We start from the raw sequence: 10,339 nt of genomic DNA on the forward strand, positions 1-10,339 counted from the left end.
CATACCCTTCATTCATTCATTCATTCATACCTGGGTCACAAACAAAAATCAACCAGGCCAGACCTACATTCATTTATTACAATTTGAACTGCAAAACAAACAAACAAAAAACTTTCACCATCCATACCTTATCTCATCTCACCTTTTTGTCTATTTATTATTCTATCCAAAGACACATTTTCCAGCTATTTCCCATTTCCTTCCTTACATAAACACACATTTTTCATCCTGACACACACTCTTCTAACACACTTGGTCTCAAATGTGCATAGACCACCATCTGTCCTATCCTTTCTCAGTCTCCTCTCCTTACTCTGTTAGGCTGACTATTCAAATCCCCAGTCTGATAGACCACCTATTCACCCACTGTGCATCCATAATAGCTGGAGCTTTGACACATAAAAGAGTAGACCTTGACATTCAGCTGACGGGGGTCTCGCAAGACACTTAACTAGAGTGTTGTGAAAACCAAAAGTGGCGATAGTTGTTTCATCATGACTGAGGAACAATGCTTTCTGTGCTATACAGTGACTGTGTGATCTGCCTCTCTGTGTCAACGTAGGACTGATATCCTACAGGCAGAAAGAACCCTAATCCTCCACACCAAGGGAACAGATTTCAGTGAATGTGTGTTTGTGTGTGTGAACAGGTGACATTATCTGTCAACTGTGGAACATGGGGACATTCAACACAGACTGATGTGAGCACTTTGGATGTTTTTCCAGGTGTCTGTGGAGACTCACTCTTGACAGTGGCAGTCCTGGTGCAGTTGTAGAGAATAGCCAGCTCTCCAAACACCTTTCCTGGGCCCATGGTGCAGAGCTTCAGGCTCTCCTTCGTCACCTCCACCTTCCCGTCTGAAACATGCAAAGAAATACAGGTACGCCATTAAGCATAATACTATATAAATTACACATTCATTTAGCCTGATAAGTCAAGTGTGTGAGTCCTCTGCTACATTCAATATTTGCAGCAAACAAAGTTTCAGCTATGAAATGGAGTGGATGATAGCTGTCTGAGGGCTTTTGCTTCATTTTAGGGGCTACCAGCCAAGGTGGTCTTAAATCACTGGGCTGGAAAAAAATAAGATTATTTTGCAATGTGGAGTTTCCAAGGGCTACTGGCCTCCTGCCAGGCCTGTGCCTGGCCCTGTTAAATAGCAATGCAGAAAGAAAGAAAATTCTACTTAAAGCTTAACACTCTATAACTCACAGCCACATTATGGTATGCCTTAAGGTAAGTACTGGTACATTCGACCATTCACAAAGAATGCTCTAAAACATTATTCCTGCAGTATGTATGGATTCACATATTCACTATTCACATCTGTCTCCAAAGTAAACATATGTTTGCATTAAAACAACATTACCTAACATTTCTGGTATATGAAGAGCACTATTTAAACAATAACTAACTTCTTTTGATCCTATTAATCTAATAAATTTCAATAACAATACTCTTTTGCCAACGAAACCACGTGCTAAACTAGAAGGGCACTCGAAGATCGCAGACCTCCACCAGTGCATGCCCTATCTCAAAATGTTTGCACCACATGAGTGCAGCACAAACGCTCTATCTTGCAATGTTAAAGAAAGTGAAAAATAATTTGTGTATCCGCATCGTGATTTGGATCCGCTCCAAAATGTAACAGGTTCCTCCTTGGCCCATGCTACACCCTTCAACCAAGCCTCATGAAAATCGGGCCAATAGTTTTTCTGTAATCCTACAGACAGACAGACAGACAGACAGACAAATCAAACCGAAAGCATAACCTCCTTGGCAGAGGTAAAAACACTACAGCTACAATCATGCTGCTGCGGAGATGCATGTTAACGTCTTAGCAAACCAACCAGATGGCTGCTGCCGCTGTATAAGGCAAGCCTCTTCAAGCATGTACACTTTCCTGGAAACTCAGCATTCCAGGGGGACCTTAACTCTGATTCACAGAGAGCAAAAACCCAAAGAAAAGTCAGCTCTAGGCTACTGATAAAATATGGCAAGATGATAAGAGCAGGCGAGTCATCCACAGAGAAAACAGTTTGACACATTATCTTGTTATAGAGGGCTGGGAACTCCTTTGACAAAAAGCCTCCAAAACACTTGCCATGTGTCATGACTAGTTATTTTCTCAACTTTGTATTTTTTTTTTTCACTTGGAACTTTAGTGCACCTTTTTCACAAAGGTAAACAGTACATCATCCATTAACACCCAGCATGAAACTATACATGCAGAGAAAATCTTCAACCATGTGTGTCACCATCTTAATGTCTACACGTACTACCCTGCTGTTTTCACTACTCATTTTGTGTCTGAGCTTCCTGTAACACTCTCCTCTTTTTCCACTCGAATGGAGAAACAGCTGGAGATCAAAATAACTAACTGGGATTCCTCGCCATTCATCATTTTAATAATGCAGTGCCTATGCAACTATCATTATTATCAGCTTAAGTATTCATAATCACTATCTTAGATTTAGAAGAGAAAAGGTCCGTAGTCCTCGGAAGTTCAACCAAATAATGAAGGTGCTCTTTAGTAGGGACGCAAATGTTAAAAAAACTAAGGGTCCAAGGCACTCTTCTGGCAAAAAGTTAAAAAGCCTTTATTTGGATGGCTATTTCATGTTGAAATTACTAGTACATGTTAAAATAGAGCTGAGTAACAACCCGTAGCGGCACAATCAGCCTTCTTTAGTTTTCTTAGATCGATTGAAAAGCCTACTCAATAAATATCTTTCACATCTCTCACTTAAATGCTTCTTTCAGTTTAGTAATAATTGCACATATAATCACGGGACTGCTTACTTTCAGAAACATTTGCAGTTTGGTTCTTAACACACATAGAAAAAATACAAAACTACTCATTGTAGATTGTAGTTTCTTGTATTTTGCATTCTATTTTCTACTCCTTCACATTCATTAACATAAAAAAGATAACTTTCTGTGCACCCCGGGATTTCTCTCAGGAAAGAGGGAACCCCTGCTGCTTGTTTACAAGAGCAACTGTAAAAACGTTTCATTAACTGAGTATAGCTGAAACCATTTTTGTAGCGTCAATCTAGCCTTGCAAAGCCTATGAAGACTATAAATACTGAGCTCAATTTTGAAGAAGAAAAGAATTAAGTCTGGACAACAGCCATTTAGGATCGATTGAGCCCAACAAATATGTGCCATACTAATCAGTGAACTGTGAGGGGTGATGAGATGCTGATGTGACTTGTGAATAGGGATGGGGATCGTTAATTTTTATTTATATAACGTCGGTTTCGGAGCATCAGAGAGCAGCGCAGACATTTAAGTGGCACCGAAATCCGGTTCACGTGCATTCCGGGTGTTGATCCGTACGGACCACGGATCAACTATGGTCCGTTGCACCATTAAACAGAACTATGATTGCTTTTATTGCAAAAACTGTGAGTCTGTGACAGTTGATTTCTTCTGTCTCTGTCGCTGTTTTTGTTTTAACAAGCTGATTAAGCGGCCCACAGAGCGGTGCTCTCTGTAGCCAGTCCGACTATGTTTTGAATGATTTGCGGTGGGGAGGCTAGTCTTTACATATGATCTTTACGCATACTGTGCTTGTAAATCATTTTTCCAGTTCGCGCACTTATCTATTTTTAGACATAACGTTATATGATCCACTAGTCTCTATAGCACTATCGATAAGCTCTGACCTTATTGATTTTCATGTTTTGAGAAATTTGGAACTGGGTCCTAATAGAACCGGGTCTCGAGACCCATCCCTATTTGTGACCTCTCAAAACTCCTGAGCCCTTATTACAGCTGGGTGTAATAGATAGACAATGGATGATGAATAGTTTAGAAGAAAATTGCCAATGGCTTCCAATTCAAGAATTGTAGGCAAAGACCAAAGTGTGTTTGTTGCCTTCATCTAATCAGGTGTAGAAAGGGTTCATGTTGATCTGAGTGAATGAGACTGTCTATCATCAATTGTACATCCAGTTTGAAGTGTCTCTAATAAGCAAAGCATAAATAGTTTGCTTTGATCCATCAGCAAAAGAGTACCAACATGGCCTTTTAGTTTCAGGATGAAGAATCAAAGAAAGTCTCTACAGTGAAGTATAGATAGAAATAAATGCAATATATGTATGTATCAATACAGACTATTGCTGCCCTATTTAAATGGACACAAGACACAGAACTTCATTAAGTGCAATGAAGGGCATTCTGAGGTTTAATAGCAGCAGTGTCTTGTGGACAGGTTCCCGTTAGGACAAAGACAACCACACATCAGGTAGCAACAACAGTTGGTTACACACGACTATGGACAAAGCTAATAATTTCCTGTGAATGGCCTTGTAATTAATCCCCGAGTGAGGCAAGTAGTTAGAGCACAGTGCTTGTTTTGGACTGCATGCTGTGAAGGAATTGCAAGTCAATTAAATAATCCAATTAATCAGTTATTTGAATTCCACTCGTCTTTTTTAAGAAACTTCTGTTCAGAAGTTCACAAGAATCCATCCACCAAAGCCAACACATGGTCCAGCTCATTTCCTGTTTTTGTGTCTAATAAAATCCGCTTTATCAAAATACTTTATTACAGTAGCTAAAAATTAACTTGTAATTCACCTCACATATGCAAGTTTAATTCAAATCTTATTCAAATAGCAACACCACAGGCAAATACACAGCTCTCTCATTGGACAGCCGATCTGATATCAAAGTACATTACATTTACATCTCACTGAGCCATTTAACAAGAGCTGTTTACTGTTCTGTCTAAAGGCAAATTAAAAATGGAAAAGAGGAGGAACTAAAACATTCATGATGCATAAAATACCAAATGTATAATGTTAACATGCTATTAGGGTTTTCCCTGTCAATGTATAACAGCAAGTCTTCTCCCCCTAAGGTGGTGTATTGTGTTAATGACTGATCATTTGAATGCACACAGTGCTCCACATTGCGGGGCATCAGGACAGACCTCGGAGCAGACTTTCCTCTGGCTCCAGATCAGATGTGATTCTGGTAGCATTCCAAATCAAAAAGCTGCCTGAAAAGCTGTCTTTTGGGTTGACTTTATCTCACACCGATGCTGACACTGATAAGAAGTTGACGCAAATGTGCTCCTACTAGCCCTCTAACAGGAGTGATTTAAATAATCCTCTATGATCTGAAGAATATTGAACCAAAAAAGTTATTTTTTTATTAAGATTCCTGTCTTTTAGACTAAATCTAATGAATTGACATGGTTAGATTAAGGATAAAGGCATTTTTGTAATGAATCTACTCAATTGTGCCCCTGCATGTTGCATGTGACACAAGGTTCTCTACCCCCAAATAAATTTGGATGAAAGGACATCTGTTGATTTCCACATGGTGTCTTTCACACTGAGGCCATTAGGCTGCTTCTATAAATAATGAGTTTTAGGGGTCAGGCGCAGCATACTGTTTAATTCTTCCTCCTCTTCTTTCATTGATAGTTTATGTTTTTTCAAGCAGCACAAAATGGACATCAAGAAACAGGATGTGGGGGAGTTCAAAATCCCTACAGGATAACATATAACCACCATCCCATCTTGATGGGCCTTGTTCTTCCGCCACTGCTCAGGGGTCCGATTACCCGATCCTATCCATTAGAGCAATGGAAGAACACTGACAGTAGATTAAGCAGAACATTGTTGCATCCTGCTTCAACTGGCAGTGGTGGCCTAAAGGTTAGGGAACCGAGCTTGTGACTGGACTGGCAGAATAATCTGGGTGGGGAAAGTAAAAAGCAGTGCTTGCCACTCCTTCACTACCACCACTGAGGTGCCCAACACCTACAGCTCCAGTAGAACTCAGTGCTCAGTGGCCAGCAGATCAGACTGGGGTTATACTGGACAGCTTCCAGGTGTCAATGTGTAACTGTGTGAATGTGATCAGGGCGTTCCTGAAAAAGAGAGCATTGCTCTCAGTGACCTGAATAAATAAAGGAAAAAGGAAAAAATGGGGTCATGACCACTGAAGGTTTTAGGTGGTTCAACACTATCGTTGGCACTTCACTAAAGTGACTTCAGGTCAGCAATGATATGTCTGTGAGAATAACAGTCACATTATGTCTGAAAGTTTGAACGTTTTTTTAAAGGAGAAAGCCGTGGACGAAACAAGACTGAAAGCTCTTTTTTAGTTGAGCGTGGGATCAATTCATCAGGGACTGAAATGTGTTCAGAAAATCCCAGGGTTTAAAATTCACCATCTGCTCTATATGTATTTAAAAAAAAAAAAAAAAAAAGATTTGACGTAAATAGTGGTCATAAATAGTGGCCATAAGTGTCCTTTGATTCATCAGCTCTGAGCAGTTATTTGTGTTTTTACCTTGATTTTCAACGAACCCAATGTGACCTCTCAAAACACACAAATATTCATACTGTAGCTGCCCAGTCATGAAAAATGAGACATGCGAATCAACACATTGAGCAAACATCAGAAATAACATGAAAAATAAAATAAGATAGATGCATCTCAAGATGAATGCAGCCACTCTGCTTTACATTTATTGAAAAGAAATTGCAAGGGCTGGATGTCAAAACGATTGTTTGAGGCTAAATAATGTTTTAGTAAATTATCAAAATCAAAATTTTAAAAAATGGTGTTTCCTCCCAGTCACAGAACTGTGACCATGGTTAAATAATGAGGACTTGCTGTTCAAGCACAAAGCATGTATAATTTGTCTATCCAGTTAGAAAACAAAACAAGCCCTAGAGTTTAAGAAAATACGGATGTAAGTTTGAGCCAACAGCAAGAACAAACACAAAGACAGAGAGTAAGAGCACTGTTATGTTATTAATCAGGGAGGGTGGCTCAGAATGGGAGAATCTTATATGAAATTTAAAGCTCCCCAGTAATGAAAATGTGAAACACTCAGTGTTGTTGTTTCAGAGAATCCCTGTTCGTATGACTGCGGGCTGAAAGAATACACGCAGCAGGATGATGCATGGCTGGTGACTGCCAAAACAGGGATAGTGTGAGTGTGGGTGTGTAGAGGTGTGTTGTCTTTGACTTGTGGAATGCAAACGTTAAGATATTTTTAGACAGCGAGTGGTTACCTCTGCACGTAACCCTGCAAAGTCAGTGTTCTGCATCTTGGGTGGGCAGCAGGGTGCAACTCTGCCGTTATGTCTAACAGCTACATCTGATCCTACTAACAACCTCTACCATACACTGCAGGCAGCTGCTAACCATCTACTCTAATCATATCATCGCTTAGCTTAAGTTGTAGCTTAAAGCATAGAGAATGGTTAGCTGTATGACACAAATATAGCAATTTTAGCTAATGAATATCATACTATTGGCCCTGATCGGATAATAAAACTTTGAAGCTCATGATGCTCTTAAATCTTTTTTAGCTGATAGACATACACTCAGTTGCCAGTTTATAAGGTACACCTAGCTAAAACTAATGCAGTTTAATACAAGAGTCCTGCCTGAATCCTACCTTCATGAAGGTTATAATGTTACATTTTTGTTGAATCAGATTTAGATAGATGCTGATTCAACTTTAGGATCATTTTGGAGGCTGCAGTTTATAATGCTGACAGTTGTTTCTATTACTTTGCCCACCCCATTTATATGAGGGCAGGCTAAATAGCAGAAATACCTCTCTGTATAATGCAATACAGTCCAACAGCACCGCAATTCACAGCCTCCAAAATGACCATACACTTGAAAAGTGTTATTATCAAGTCCAGGCCAACAGTATGATATTAGTTAGCTAAAATTGCTATAGTAATTGACTTATACTGCTAAGCTAGGGTGACCAGATGTCCCGGTTTGACAGGGACAGTCCCAATTTTCAGTTGCGTGTCCCGAGTCCCGACAAAAGCCTGTCGGGACGCTAAAATGTCCCGGTTTACACCAACCACTATGAAATTGTCCCGGTTGTCAGCGATTACATAGCTGACGTGGTCTTATTATAGCCCGATCATTAACTAAACCAATGTAGAAAGACTAATAAAGCATCCAGCGTATGATTTTAACAATGTGTGTGTGTCAGTCAATTATAGCGGTCTGCGTCTGCATAAGCTGTGCAGCCAGCGTTACAATGTATATTTGTAAACACTGTTGCAATGCCTCTTCTTATCTGTGTCATTTTAACCATAGACAGTGAAAGGGTTTTAACTGGGCACAAATGCTCCCGTTGAGCGGATCTTTTCGCTCATGAACAACGCATGGACTGACGAGAGGAACCGCATGACCATTCCCACGTTAAAGGCGCTACTCATCACACGGGCCAATTTTGCTGACATCTGTGCGCAATTTCACAGTAGCCTTTCAGCCAACAAATTGATTCTTGAGCAAATTCACTCCTCTAACAAATATACGGAATGAATGTTTCCAATAGGGAAGCTATCTGCTCTATCAAATGAGATTACATTTGTGTGTGTGTGTGTGTGTGTGTGTGTGTGTGTGTGTGTTTGTGTGGTGTGTGTGTGTTGTTGATTAGAATAACACTGGAAACACTTTACGGTAAGGGTACATGAATTAATGCATGAATTAATTTGTGTATGTATTATTATGCATTATGTAATTAATGATTTATGTATTACTGCATTCCTTAATATCCCATGAATCATCAGGAATGTCTGTGTTCATAGTCTGTCATTCGTGACCTCATACATGAACACAACTAAAGCATTAGGTACGTGGGCACATCATTATGAATTATGATTTATTAAGCATGATCATGATTATTTATTTTTCTGCAAAAAAATGTGGTCATCACTGGGCAAATTCTGATTTGAACGCAACTTGTGCATAATGATGTACCCACCTTACCTAATGCTTTAGTTGATGTGTCGTTCATGCACAAGGTCATGAATGAGAGGCTATGAACTCATGTCAATTCCTGATGATTCATAAGATATAAAGGGATGAAGTAATGCACAAATCATGAATTAAATCATGCAAGAATTCATAATTCATGTACCCTTACCGTAAATTGTTACCATAACTTTAGTTCAAGCCTGTGGCAGCAGTTCCAAATCATTTGTTTAGTGCCATACAATGAAAAATACCATTTCACAAAGTTTTTCACAAGTTCAGTGGGTGCATTTTCCAAAAGAATGCTTTAATTCTGAAAAATAAAGTTGGTCCCACACGAAACTCACTCAATGTCTTTTAATATTATTTCTTAGATATGTAGGCTACATACCAAGAAAATTCATGAATATTAACTGAGATACCCCATTATGTTGTAAGCAGTAGGCCTACGTGTGCTGTTGGCAAAATTATGTCTAATCTGTCTGTGTCTATGTCTGACCTGGGCTGGCACATGTTCACGTTTTAAAAAGCGTGTGCGTGCACAAGCACTAAGGTCACGCGCAAAGTGTCCCGGTTTTAGTTCCGGGAAATCTGGTCACCTTGTGCTAACCATTGTCTAAACTTTAAGCTATAACATGCTCTATTTAGCTATGTGGTTAGATTACGTAGATAGCTGCAGCATGTAAACATAAAGACCTTTCAATGTTTACCCTGAGTCGTCCATCCCTGCTCCAGAGAGGCCCATCTGCATCATTTCCAAAAAAAATACACTTGTTGACTTTCATCAGCTTTCTGTCAACAAACTTGTGGAGCAGTCTGCATAGCCTTCTGCAGCTTCAGAAATCTGAAGATGGAGTAGGAAGATTGCAGTTGCTGCACCGTTCAGCGGAAATCCAGTAATGTTGTAAGAAGTGGTACCAAATCATTTCAACATCTGCACGCACACAAGCATGTGATCAAGATGCTTTGGTAATATCACTGGTCTTTGTTGTAGTCATGTCAGTTGTTTTCTCTCAAAACCTACTTTCAACTCTTGAACTAAAATAAAATTCAGTGAAACATTTACTGACTGACTAGCGTTGCGCAACTTTCATCTGTTATGGCTGCAGTGCACTCAGTTCACTTTCATTTTTTTGTGTTCCACCATTCCTTCTAAATTGACGTAAGCAGAAAGTTTTGTTTATATGCACTGCTCTACGTGTTGGCTCTTAGTGCAAACTAGCTGACGTCAAACACTCTTAAACGTATGCCATTTTTTATTACAGGAGCAACAAAAGGAAATGAAAAAAGCTGTGAGAAGGCAAGTGGAAGAGAAACAGGGACAGCAGGGGAGGAAGATATGGACGGACACCTGATGCTGTAGGTGAGCACTGTTGAACATCATATCATTTGAGACGATAGCACTTCACATCCTTTTCAGTTCAACTCAGGCACCCTCACACAGGGCTCCCTGCTGCCATCGGCACGGTGGGAAATTGCACTGCAGTTTTTGTACAAGTGGTCTGTGAGACCTAAAGACACAAAAAAGCAAGTCGAAAGGATACGAGGGACAGCTGGTTTCACCCTTTTTACATCATTT

General features: G+C 39.8%; 1 protein-coding gene across 2 annotated transcripts in view; it reads right to left on the minus strand.

Moving 5' to 3' along the window:
- LOC116055147 (cGMP-dependent protein kinase 1) overlaps nucleotides 1–10,339 on the minus strand; it is an 87,580-nt gene that overhangs the window by 56,786 nt on the left and 20,455 nt on the right. For both annotated transcript variants that reach the window (XM_031306959.2, XM_031306952.2), the window contains exon 3: nucleotides 744–857. In XM_031306959.2, coding sequence (XP_031162819.1) covers nucleotides 744–857 — 114 coding nt within the window. The remainder of the gene's footprint in view (nucleotides 1–743; nucleotides 858–10,339) is intronic.

The sequence above is a fragment of the Sander lucioperca genome, chromosome 15, assembly GCF_008315115.2.
Source record: "Sander lucioperca isolate FBNREF2018 chromosome 15, SLUC_FBN_1.2, whole genome shotgun sequence".
Taxonomy (NCBI): domain Eukaryota; kingdom Metazoa; phylum Chordata; class Actinopteri; order Perciformes; family Percidae; genus Sander; species Sander lucioperca.